This window comes from Nipponia nippon, unplaced genomic scaffold (genome assembly GCF_047370975.1).
Source record: "Nipponia nippon isolate SJK-2023a ecotype South Korea unplaced genomic scaffold, ASM4737097v1 scaffold_7, whole genome shotgun sequence".
Classification (NCBI taxonomy): Eukaryota; Metazoa; Chordata; class Aves; order Pelecaniformes; family Threskiornithidae; genus Nipponia; species Nipponia nippon.
The window spans coordinates 46812537-46825064 of NW_028262391.1; the positions used below are offsets into that span (position 1 = coordinate 46812537).

At 41.3% G+C, this 12528-nt stretch overlaps 1 protein-coding gene across 2 annotated transcripts in view; it reads right to left on the reverse strand.

Moving 5' to 3' along the window:
* The window catches only part of ADAMTS18 (ADAM metallopeptidase with thrombospondin type 1 motif 18), a 76668-nt gene extending 65201 nt beyond the window's left edge, over positions 1–11467 (reverse strand). Inside the window, exons 1-3 of one of the 2 annotated variants that reach the window (XM_087739075.1) lie at positions 11324–11467; positions 11089–11167; positions 8906–9222 (exon numbers count right to left, since the gene is read on the reverse strand). In XM_087739075.1, coding sequence (XP_087595201.1) covers positions 8906–9222; positions 11089–11167; positions 11324–11425 — 498 coding nt within the window. In that variant the 5' untranslated portion in view covers positions 11426–11467. Of the gene's footprint in view, positions 1–8905; positions 9223–11088; positions 11168–11319 lie in introns of both variants that reach the window. The other variant, XM_009467143.2, reaches the window with a different exon arrangement.
* Positions 11468–12528: the final 1061 nt, after the last annotated feature.

Consider the following 12528-nt stretch of genomic DNA (forward strand, 5'->3'; position numbering starts at 1 on the left):
TGAAGTGCAATAATTTGTGGGAAGAAAAAGCAAATCTGTTTTTAATTTCATGATTTAAAAAAAACCTAATTATATTCTGGTGTTATATAAATTTTATATCTCATGGCAAAGAAACTGCAGATCTGAAGAGTAATCCATGTTTCATTAGTTTGTGTATTCTGCCACGGAATATAATATTACATTCTTAAATTAGTTGGAAGCCACACTGCTGCAGAGTATAAAAACAAAAGTGAGAGCTCAAGCAAGGTCAAGCATGTTTTGTATAGGTCCATTAAAAATCTCATCCATTAATATTAATAAAGATGTTGAGACACAAAAGTCCTTCAATTAACATATATTAGGCAGGCAGGCACAAGCATTCAAGTGATCCCACTGTGAACAGCAAGAATCCAGTCCTCAAAGAATAAAGCCATGAGTGTGTTGTGTACATAGTGGGGCAGCTAGAAATGCTAATGCCACAGAAGAGTGAAAAGGCAACGCCCTATTGTCTGTGCAAGTAAATATCACTTTATTGCCTCAGCTTCCTCTTCTATTAAGCAGGTTTGTGCTGGGCCTTGTTATTCCAGTAGGAATAACTTCAGGACCTATTATCTTTGCCGTTAAACTTTTTTCTTTTACTATTTTTTGGCAGGAACAAGCTGGGTAGCCACATATGAGATTCAGGAAAAGGATTTTCATCTGACTGTACAACTTGTTTGTAGATTTCCCTAGCTTATGAACTAACATTGTAAAAAAGAAATTAACTTGCATGTTCCAGAAATGACTCTGGACAATAACGGTTCCCACGGTACTGAGCTTCAACCATCAAGACTCATTCACTTGCATATGACCTGATTATTTGACATTTCTTCACCCTCATTCTTACTGACTTCCGAGCATGATAAACAATAAAAGGTTACTGATGTCAACCTATTATGAGCCAGGATGCTGTTCTCATCTAACACACAGTAAAGCCAGTACTGAAGCTTAATTAATACATGTTTGTAAATTGTGCTGAGCTGCAAGGCATTATGATTTCAGGTTTCTTCTGTAAATGTTTACCTCAAAGCTTTAGTCAATGCTCTACTGTCTGAACCAAAGATAAGTTCTGCTTCCATCAGCTATTCACATAGCTGGTCAAATCACTGTCAGAGCAAATCAATAGGAAATTCCTTTAGCATACTGTAATTTATGGTAGACCTGCAGCAACAGAATCGTGATTAAAAAGGGATAAGAAAAGGCAAGAAAGGACTAACATTTCTGCTCCCAGTGACATGATCAAAAAGACAGAGGAAAACCTTGTCTGTAATGCAATTATCCATTAAAGTTCAATTCAGATACCATTTGAGGGCTCATCAGAGCCTTCCTAACACAAAATGAGTGGTTTTTAGAAAAAAGATACTGAAGTCTGAGCTTCAGCTGATATAACTCACTGTAGGTCCACTACTAGCTCTCACTGCAGAGATAACTAAGTTTAACCCCTCTCCCGCCAGCTCACTGAGAGAAGACCATTACAAAATGAGGCACACAGAGCTGACAGCTTCTATCTGTGGTGAGGAGTCAAGTCAGAGGGAACACTTCTGATAACTAAAAAGGCTGCTGACTTTAATGGGGCTGCTGTCAGGTTATCACTGGACACTCCAACTTCCAAAAAGAGAAAGCAAGTATTTTCTAGAAAATCCCTAGAGAGTTATAAATCTGTAAGTCAGCAACACTACTCATGCTCAGGAGAGAATGAAATCAGATGCAAATAGCTCTGAAATTATTTTAAAGAATTGAGCAATATATTATTGGCATCACAGCTCTGGATGCCTCTGTCTAGCATGGCCCCAACTTTTATCTTGCCCCCATCTTCAAGTTTCAAAACCATAGACATTGAGAACAGTCTTTAGACCTCTGTCCTCCTCTCACTGTTTGCAGTACTGGACAGCAGTCCTAGTGACCAAACTACCATCTCTTTCAAAGAGTATGGGACATGCCATGCATCAGAAACACAAACCCTTCCCTAAAAAGTGGCAAATTAGAAAATATTATCTTAAATATGCAAATCACACAGCTGTCATCATAATCATGGCACTGGTTTTGCAGAGAGGCTAAGGAGGGAGTAAGCTTGGGAAAAAAAAAATATTTAAGAACAGTTTTAATACCCCTGTTTGCTCAAATTAAGTGGGCTCTGCTGCAGAGCTGGGGAACAACCAAAATACTCCTATGCTTTCCACTCACTCTGCTGCCATGTGTCAGGTACAGAGCTCTAGCAGTGAGCAGTGAGTTGGACTTGAACTACAGTTTCACAGACTGTCATTGTGGTTTGGGTAAGCAAAAGCCTTTACACTCCAGGTCTGCAAACCTGGTATCTTCCTCAAACACTTCTGAAGTGGAGGAAGAAGGGGAAAAAGACAGAAATAAAACCTTGTTTAGGTTAATTATTAGTGACTGAAAGCTGCTATTAGTTATTAGAATCTGCCTCTAAAAAGAGAAATATTTTAAATGTTCAGCAGTTCGCAGCTGTGCAGAAGAGAATGTGTTGCATCTCGTCAGCAGAGATGGTATGGTCCAAATGAAAATAGTGGCGCTTAAAATAAAAATCCTCATTTACATCAAAGACATCCTGTTATGAAGAGGTCAAGTCTGTGCAGACAGGTCATCCTCTCCTGACCCTTATGAGGGCATTTGACTATAAGCTCCTCTCTAATGGACTAGGGAAAGTGTGGGAACTAAGCTTTGTGGAAAGGCTGCTACAGCAAGAAAAATGCTGATGTTTCAAGTATAGATAGTCTCCCAATTCCTTTAGAAGTTATGATAAGACTGCTGCTTAACAAGAAAGGCCAGGATGAACTGCCTATCTAAGTACAAACGGACGGCTCCCTGTTTCTGGAACTGCTTTAAGGGTGCAAGCAGCAGCAGTGCTCACAACAGCCTGAAGTTTGGTCTGAAATACACCGACGAACAATTTCCAAGCTCTTACTGCCAGCTGAGCAATAACGGAGCAGGCAAAAATGACTGAGAGGACCAGCTCCTGGGGGCACTCTTGCAAGCTCTTCTATGCCCGCAGCCCACTGTGTTCAGGCTGATGGAGCCAAAGCGCTCTCAGTGACACAGTATTTCCTCTATGTATGCTCAAGGGTTCCAGGCTTTTTAGTATAAAACCTGGAAGAAATGCCACCTCTGTTACTTCTCCTGTCCAGCGGAAGCAGATTATTGCTCCATCATTAATCCTCTTTAATTCCATTTCTTACCCATCAGGAATCAATAGGGTCAAAATACCTGGGATAACAGTCTTTCTCTTGCAGAGCTAAAGCCAGAGCTAAACAGAAAGCTTACCAGACAGATATGGAGAAGGGCAATCAATAATCTAATCACACAATTCATTCCCCATCAGCAGTCAATTCAAGGCTGAGACCAGGAACAGTGTCTCATATTTGTCTAGTATAATTCAAAATATCTTCAAGAATATGCCTTTTTCCCATTGTCACCTCATTTTCCTGTAAAGATTTTTCTTATTTTCATCTTTACCATACTATGGAGTGAATAATGGCAAAATGTCCATCAAAACAGTGGACAAAATTATGGTCCTGTAAAACACAGTTCGCGTTTTATAAGGATGGAGATGTAATGGTGTGTGAATATAAAAAAGTCAAAGAACTCATATGCCAGATGCTGTTCATGTTGTGCTGGTATAATGGCAGAAAATGTAGGATTTGTATATTGACTTGTGGATGGACTAAAAATAATTTTGACAATGAGTCAAACCACCAGTTCACTTAGTTTCTCTTCAAGGTCCCACTGGGCCACATTTTGTGCTATTTTCACAGCTGTAGGTTTCTGAGGAACCTCATTGTGAACAGCAATTATTTTGTACTTTTACCAGCAGTCTGGCTCACTGATTTTGATGGGAGTTTGTCTGCACAAGAACCTTGGGATTTGTCTCAACATATTTAATTGGACTTAAAAGTGTGAGCTCTAGGAATAAGAGGTTGTTGTTAGCATGAACTTAAATAATGCTAATACAGGGTGCAATTAAACGACTACAAAGAATGGGTACATGAGTTGCCTTGCCTGCCTGCCTCTTAGGTGGCCAGACTGCATTAAGAAGCTTTAATTTTGTGGCTTCTTTGATACTTTGAGCAAAGTCCTGCCCTCAGACATGCACACACAACTTCCATTGAATTAATACATCTCCTGTTTATCTCTCAGTGCTACATCTAACCCTTTCTCCAGTTGTAGACTCCTCTGACAGCTCAGTGAGTGTAACATGATTCATCCTTCCCTCCTCTTTCTCTTCCCTTGACTAGACACTAACAAACATAACAGAACTTGAGACAAGAGAAAGAGGCCCCTTATAATGAAAGATTCAATCACGTCTTACCAAAAACAAAGGAGGGCACTAGCTAGTGCATGAAGCTGACTCCACTCTTCTAATTGAGGTGCATAAATAAAAGGGAGAGAATGGCCCGCATTCACCTCTAGTGTAAGCAGGTGCAGCCTCTCAGGCCTTCATGCTACTGCGTTTGCTTAGCTTGAATTTGACCCAAACAATAAAACTGTGTATCATATAGTTTTAAAGGACCTGAACTGTTCCACTGAGCTGTACTGATTTTCTCTCTGACACAAACTACACATGCATGTCTCCTCTGTGATGTAATGGTAGGAGAGTTCCTTTACACTGTACGTATGTTTCTTTCCTCACCTGTCTCCTCCACCAAATAGCAGCAACATCCCCACAAATGCTATACAATAAACTACTCATTCATTATGTTCACTATTTTCTATGTTGTACATTGGACTACAGTGTAAACTTCTTTGACTTTGTAAGAGAGAGTTCTTGTCCACAAGGGGAATGTGACTTCGGCTCCTAAATGCACAGTTATAAATTACTTTTAAGAATGTCTAAATCTCTAAATCTCTAGAACACCACTGGCCTACTGACAGCTCTCGGGTTCTCTTCTATTCTGCCCTGATTTACTGTGTGACTGCAAACAGCTCACTTCATACAGGAGATTACGTATACATAGACCTAACATAAGCAGCACGTAAGGAAACAGAAAGGAGACAACAACTGGCATATAAAAGGAGACAAACAACACACAGTTCATACACAGACTAGGAAGACAGTAGTAAGGCTTTTGGACACAACGTCATCATGAAAAAGGAGTTAAAGATGGTGAACCTACAATAGATACCTGTTTTCAATGGAGATGAGAGAGCACAACATGTGGATGAGGCAAGAGGAATGAGGTAGGAATACAGATACAGTCACACTGAGTAAGTCCTGAAAACCTATTTCTTATTCTAATAGTGGCCAGCACCATCTCCTTCAGAAAAACTGAAGGACCCCTGCATTCTGTGGATTTGGCATAGTCTGCCTCCCAATTAGATAGCTAAAGGCAATTATAAGTAATAATATATTACTAAATAATAATAGTAATAAAAACATATAATTAGAATAAGTAAGAATTAGCTCCAGTCAGGAGTTTGGAAAAAAAATGAATTTGGGAAGACTGAACAGTTTGAATTGGAGAACGTGAACAGAAGATGAAGCAAGACAAACCAGTGGCCTGGATATATCAACTGGGAGAGCAGAAGGGATTGAAGAAAACTCCAAGAAGTCATGCTGGAGTAACAACAGAGTTTTAATAAAAGTAATAATGAATATCAGTGGAGAAAGGAGTTGAAAATTTTGCATTAATTTCTATTTGGGCCACATTAAGATGATGTCAAAGAGAGAAACTAGCTTTGTATTTACTAACATAAATGAAATCATTGACCCAAAGTTGTAAGAGTTAAAAAAAACCCCACACTCCTGAGAGTGAGAATGTATTAACAAAATATATGAAAATGAAAAAATTATCACAGCTTCTTTGGAGGGAATGTATCATATTCTCCACAAATAGTCCAGAACACATTTTTCTGAAGGTGTACAAAGTACATCCGTCTTTTGAGCATTTTTGATAAAACGGCTGAGCAAATCTGTGTGATGTACAACACAGGCCTGAATTTTAATAAATCTGTGATAAGTAAGTGTGATGCTGCTACTCAATGCCTGATGGTGAAACACACACTTAGGGAGATCTAAACAAGATTTCTTGCATATAAGTTAACTTCATTTAAAAAAAAAAAATAACATCACAGCTCTTGCTGCATAACAGATGCTCCAGCAAGTAAAGGACGTTGACTGAAGCAGGAAAGGGCAGATGACAGAAGAAAGCAAGTTTCCTGATGAAAATCAATGCACCTAAACACTTTGATGATGAAAAGGCAAGACAGAGTACTCATAGTAAACTTGTACGCATTCTCCTAAAATGCTAACTTAATGTATTACAGTACTTATTCAGATAAAGAGCATAGATCCAGTTTTGCCTTCTGACACATCAAGAAAATTGTGTTGACTGATGGAAACATTTGGTCTCAAATCAACAAATCAGCATAAAAATATGGGGCCTTACTGTCAAGTAAGCTATTAAAACATAAGTAAGATACACACATCTCTTAAGAGATCTATACCAAAGCAACAAATTCTTGCTCCTTTCCAGTGTTAAGTTAAGGTCATCCTGTCTAACAAACCATTTCATATAGACTCTCTCAAAAGTCTACTCTGCAGGCAATGGCAGATAACAGACAGCTGAATGACTGAATACTCTAGGTCATCCAAAATATTAGATCAAAGAGTCCCTGTAGTCTATTGAAATGCAATTGCTTCCAAATCACATTGTGGTGTTCCAGGCTTGAAAGAATGGGTCACTGCAGTTTTATTGTAGAGAAGCTATTGCTAATGAAAGGAACAATGGAAAGATTAGTGCTACCAACCATATAGAAGAAACACCACTTTCGGTTTAATTGCAGAGAACAAAGCAAATAGGAAAGAAGGGCAACCAAGTGACAAAAGTAGTTGGTGCAAAGAGGATATAGAAGCTATTCACAAGGTTCTCTTGATCAGGGCACAGCGTCCAGACTTAACATATGATTACTGAATTTGGATCACAGTAAAAAATGATGTGGTTGTCATTACAGACAGCTGACGACACATTTTTAAGAAGGCAGACTTACAAACTGAAAGACTAATAATCCTGTTGATAATTTGCCTGGGATTCATTAGGTGCACAGAAATTAATAAATGGATAGGGAGAAAGGAACAATCATACTTTATTTGTGATACCTACTCTGCAGGAGAGTATTATAAGTAAAGGTTTACCTCATTTACCAGTTGAAAATAACAATGTAAGGTGAAATCTATTGAACTTTGGAACCGATTAAAGAAAGAGAGAGATTCTAATTGGTGATAATCTAGGTACTGAAAAACGTTCTGCCATGATAAATTTGTTCATGCCACAGTATCTATTCTCTTTTGATCAGTTTCTGGATCTTTTCTAAGTGAAGCTTACCAGTCATAACAATCTCTATGTCGAGACAGTGGTAAAAGATCCATTTCAGTCTCAGTTAAGATCACCACATTCTGCTTCTCTGTGACCTGAGGCAGACTTGAACCTTCCTTCTCCAGACAAGACTTGACAAGCCCAGCTTCACTTAGCTCATAAAGCATGTTAAAAAACAAAATGTGACCAAACAGGGGAGATCACCCAAACTGTAACTGTTGTGTGTAGGTAGAGCACTTCTCTAAGAGGAAAAGACAAGCACTGCAATAAGTGAAAACAGTTCTTTTTCTGAATAAATGCAGTAAAAGCTAGCAGTTGTGAAAAAGAAGCTTCCACACAAACAACTAAGCACATCCGATATTAACAGCTCAGCACTACAAGCACAACTTAAAAACCAAAAGAAAGCTTCATTCCAGTTCCTGGCACCTGTTCCAAAGTCACATTTGCAACTGTTCAAATGAACTCTAAGACACTAATTCCTCTAACTTGCTGAGAAAAAAACTAGATAGAGCATTCAAAATATAATCCAGACTACTTCAATCAGTTATCAGTATTCAACAGCTCTTTCTAATGAACCACCCTCTTCTCAAGTCACTGATTACTATTTCAAAGGAAACACTGGGTGTCTCAAGTGCTCCTTTTTTGGTCCCGCCACACAGTTTAATAGCCCTTATGGACAAGTACCTTTGCAAAACAGATTTCTAGAGGGTGACCCAACATATCCTCTGGACCTTAGTCAACCACAAAGCATACAGATAGCTTCATATACCTAATACTATTAAATATCACTGCTTTCATCTGCATCCATAGGAGATTGCTTTGCAAGCGCAAGGGCTTAAGCCTAAAAAACATCAATAACTATTAATTCTGTAGATGATTCTACTGAATTACATCAGTAAAGACTTCTCTGCGGGCAATAAACACTGTCAAACGTATTTGAAAAAATCATTTGTGAGTAATAATTTTTCATGAACTTGGATGACAGCCATAAATGGAAAATATGCAATGATAATATTTAACACATTCATAAGAGATCAAATAATCAAGACTTATAAACCCGAATAAGGCTGGAATTGTCAAAGGAAACGAAGGAAAATTGGTTCATAACTCCTGCTGAGCTAGAAAATTCACTCTTCCTTAAAGCAGTTGACAAACCTAGGTACAATATTTTTTTCTCACAGGCTTATGGATTGATTTTTTTTCTTTATTCATAGTAGTGCACAAAGGCAGGAAGAGCATTTACTTAAGAGCAAGCAAAAATGTATAAACTACCACAAACTATAACAAATGAAAATTGCTATGGGATAATTACCAGGACTACCAGCCAGTCTTCTGTTTTTTTCCTGAAAGTCTGTGATCCAAAAATGCAAAGGGTGTGTTGCAGTTCATTGGCTATAACTAAGCCTCTTCTGTTAAATGCAATAGCAACTACTGGTATGAGGAAAATCACCAAATGGTGTATGGTATCTTGATTATTATATGAATTACATACCTTCAGCTACTATTCCATGTATGAAAATACTTTTAATGCTGATTTGTTTTAAATAAACACTTACCAAGCCTACACATGTAGATATTGCTACCGAAGAGGTGCTATCGTTCCTTATAAAGCCCTGGTAGAAACATTGCTCAATTTCGTGTTCCTGAGAATTTGAGACTCCATCTTTCCCAAGTACCTGGACAATAAAACTGTTGCTTAAAATGGTCGAAGGTTTAAGTTCTAAGTGAAGTTCCTGTCCAAATGCTGAAAATCTGTAGTGCAAGGAACTCTTTGAACTCTGAGTTGATCTCTTTTTCCTAGTACTGTGCAAAACATCATGTGAAATGTACGATCCACTGGAATCCACTTTGACAGGTGTCACAAATACATAATCTGTAACAATAAGAAGTCAGCCATCAGCTTTTGTATCCAACAAATAAGGTAAGCGTCATTCTAGCACGGTAAGCATCAGGCTTTCACTATGGCATGAAGCATTCCCTCATTTAGGGAATGGCCCGAAAGCTCTGCAGGCTATGTGTGTATAAGCTTGACTGCATAAATTCACCCCTGTAAGTCACACAGGCTCTCAAACAGTGTTTGTTTCCTTTCTGCCCCACTGAGAGGTACAGACTAACTAGCATAGCTTTGAACATTCCCACAATCGCTCTTCTGAAGACATTTGTCATCACCAGCAGATCCATAGATTTTCCCCTCCCCCTGTATTAATTGCTGTCAAATGTGAAGGCTGCTCTGGTTTGAGGGTTTTTTTCTTTCCCTAAGAACACAGCGAATATTATATCACTGTAGGGGTAACCATGACTGAGACTTTGTAGAACTGTACCACTTGTTCAAATGGATTAAAGGATTAATTTATTAATGCCTTAACTGAGTGAGACCTCATCTCTTTGTAGTGACTCGATTAGACTGGGTTTCAAATTGTAACTGACCTTCAGCAGAAAGAGATTACATCCTACCTAATAACCTTTAGTCAGTCATTGCTAATTGCATGTCAAAGAAGTTTATTGCTTTGGATAAAATATGTGAAAAATTACAAAACTGTTTGTGAGAAGACTAAGATCTACTCACAGCCACCTAAGAAAGGAAAAAATAGAGGCCATGATTCAGCTAGCTGCATGAGCAGGTGCTGAGCTTGAAGTACATTACCACTGCTGCTGACCCAGCCATACAGGGATTACTTGTATCCTGGAAGCTGGGTCTGAATTTTAGCCATTTGCTGAACTAGGACCTTTGCACCTATTCCTGGTTATATGAGTAATTATGCTGAATAAACTGCTTCCCAACCCCATTTCATTTCTGAGCTGTATTTCTCTGTGAATACTTAAAGATGTCCACGCATTTGACAGTAAAGCAATTTATTTCTCTTCCTAAACTGAAATAACACCGTTAAAGAAGAAAACTCCCTCCTTCTTGGGTTGTAACAGATGTTGCAAAAACTATCACTCTCTTTGCCTGAATAGACTTTATTGGACACACATTAAGCTGCAAACATAACCAGTGATAGGTTGTTTTTCCTTAGACAGTGGAAACAATACATCAAGAACTTTTACTTTCCTCGAGCGGTGTTAATCAATGGCAGAAGTTGAGGACGCTAAGCAGGCTGGTGGCCAAAAAACGCAAGCAGCTGCTGGAGAGGCGGAATCCCCCAGTGAGCAGAGGATAGGGTGCAAGAGGGTTTTCCTTTCTGCACCCTGGTGTGGTTCTCTATTGTACTTTGTTTCCACTCGCACCCAATAAAAAGCATATACTGCACTTCAAACTTCCCAAAGTCATCAGCGTCTAAGTGTTAGTCTCTGCAACCTGGGGACAAACAGCTCCTGAGCTCTCACTCACACGAGTCCTTTCTCTGCAGGTTTGTTTTCCCTTAGCCTGCATTGCACAGCTTCTTCCGCTCTCCCACCCAAATCTTTTCATGACTTTTGTCTCACTGCTTTCATAACAGACACGAGGCTTTGTTGTTGTGGCTACATACACATTCATCTTTTTAATTGCACATGTAAACGTGGATGTATTTACCATCTCATTCATGTGCATTGCTGTTACATATCATTCCTTTTAGCTTTTGCACACAGGGCTTAACAAGTTAATCTCTGCCCATAGTTAGCTATTTTACAGCAGCCAACTTGCTTCCACTTTATGTTCCCCAAACGCTGTGGCTTCTTCCCTTTAAATGCTCAGTCCACCAAAAAAAGCATCCATGCAAATGTTCATATACACAGACACAGAAAGAGCTATACAAACCATGATTCAATTCACTGATGCTGTCACTGGTTAAAGCTGCTGCATGAGACATGCAACAGAGGCAGCACAGCTGAAGGGTCTGCAAGAGAAAAAAAAAAAAAAGAGAGAGAGAAAAGGAGTATTGGGCGAGATTTACTTGATAAGGGAAGGCAGAAAGACGCGGCACCAGAAACTGTGCAGTAACCTGGTATGAAAGTACACCGGGCGACTGCAAAAGAAAGTGCTCTCGACCTGCCTTTACAGTGCTTCCAAGCCACGGGAGAGTCGGGAATTGCATGGAGCTGCCGCTGAGAATCGCAACAGGTAAAGTCCAGACGACAAGCAGGAGACAGTCCATGTTCCGCCGCGCACCTGGCGTGCTACCTGCTCCCCGAAGCGTGCGGCGGGCGCGCCCGGATCCCCCGCATGGTCACCTGGGCTCTGCCCCGCAGCAGCTCCGGCGGCCGGCTCGCCGCGCCGCGCCCCCGCCGTGCGCGGCGGCGGAGCCCATGGAGCGGCGCCCAGGTGAGCGCGCCCTCGCCGCCGGCGCGCACGCTTTAAGCCGCCGCCGCCGCCGCCGCCGCCGCCGCGGGGCAGCGCTGCCTCCGGCGCCGCGTCTCGGCGCGGCCGCCGCCCGGGGGGCGACGCGGAGCGGAGCGGGCGGGACCAATGGGGAGGCGGCGGGGCCGGGCCGGGGCCGGGGCCGGGCCGGGGCCGGGACTGGCGGGCGCAGGCGGGGAGGCACCTGGGAAAGGGGGTGGCTTGCGGCCCCCCCGGCCCCGGGGGAAGCGAGGAAGCGGCTGGGCTGAGCGAGGGCAGCGCCGGTGCTGGCACACCTGCGGCCGCCTGCAAAGGGAGCGGGGCGACCTTCGCTGCGGTAGGAGGGGTGCAAAAACGGGGGTCCGACCCACAGGGCTTAATCAAAAGGACCGGAGTTTTCGTGATGATGCTGGGAGGAGGAGTGGAGTCCAGCATCAGCCACCCAGCTTCCAAAGCACCATTCACGTGGAGAGAATATGCTGTTACTTTCTATTGTTTTGAAAGGTAGCTTCCTGGGAAAACAAGCAAACAAAGCAACAAATCAAACAAAGATTAGGTTGCCTGGGAAGAAAATACAGCTGTGATAGCCAAGACCAGTTACTGAATATTGAACACTGGTGTCCATAAGCGGAGCTGACTTTTGCCCAGCGACTTACATGTATTGAGCCAAACGCAGCACCAGGTTCTGGTCGCGACTAAGCAAGTCTCTGCTATTAGGTTACACTTTCCCTTCCACAGAAAACTTCAAAGTCCTAAATAATCTGAAAGGAACCTGAAGTATTGAAGTGAATGGGACTGCTCCAGGTTGGAAATCAATACAGAACTTGTTTCTGATGCTTTTGGCTGCACTTCGAGAAGCGTCCCTCACCTCACGGTCTCCCTTTTGTGCTAGAGAGTTTTCCAGCATGTGTCTCAGTCCAA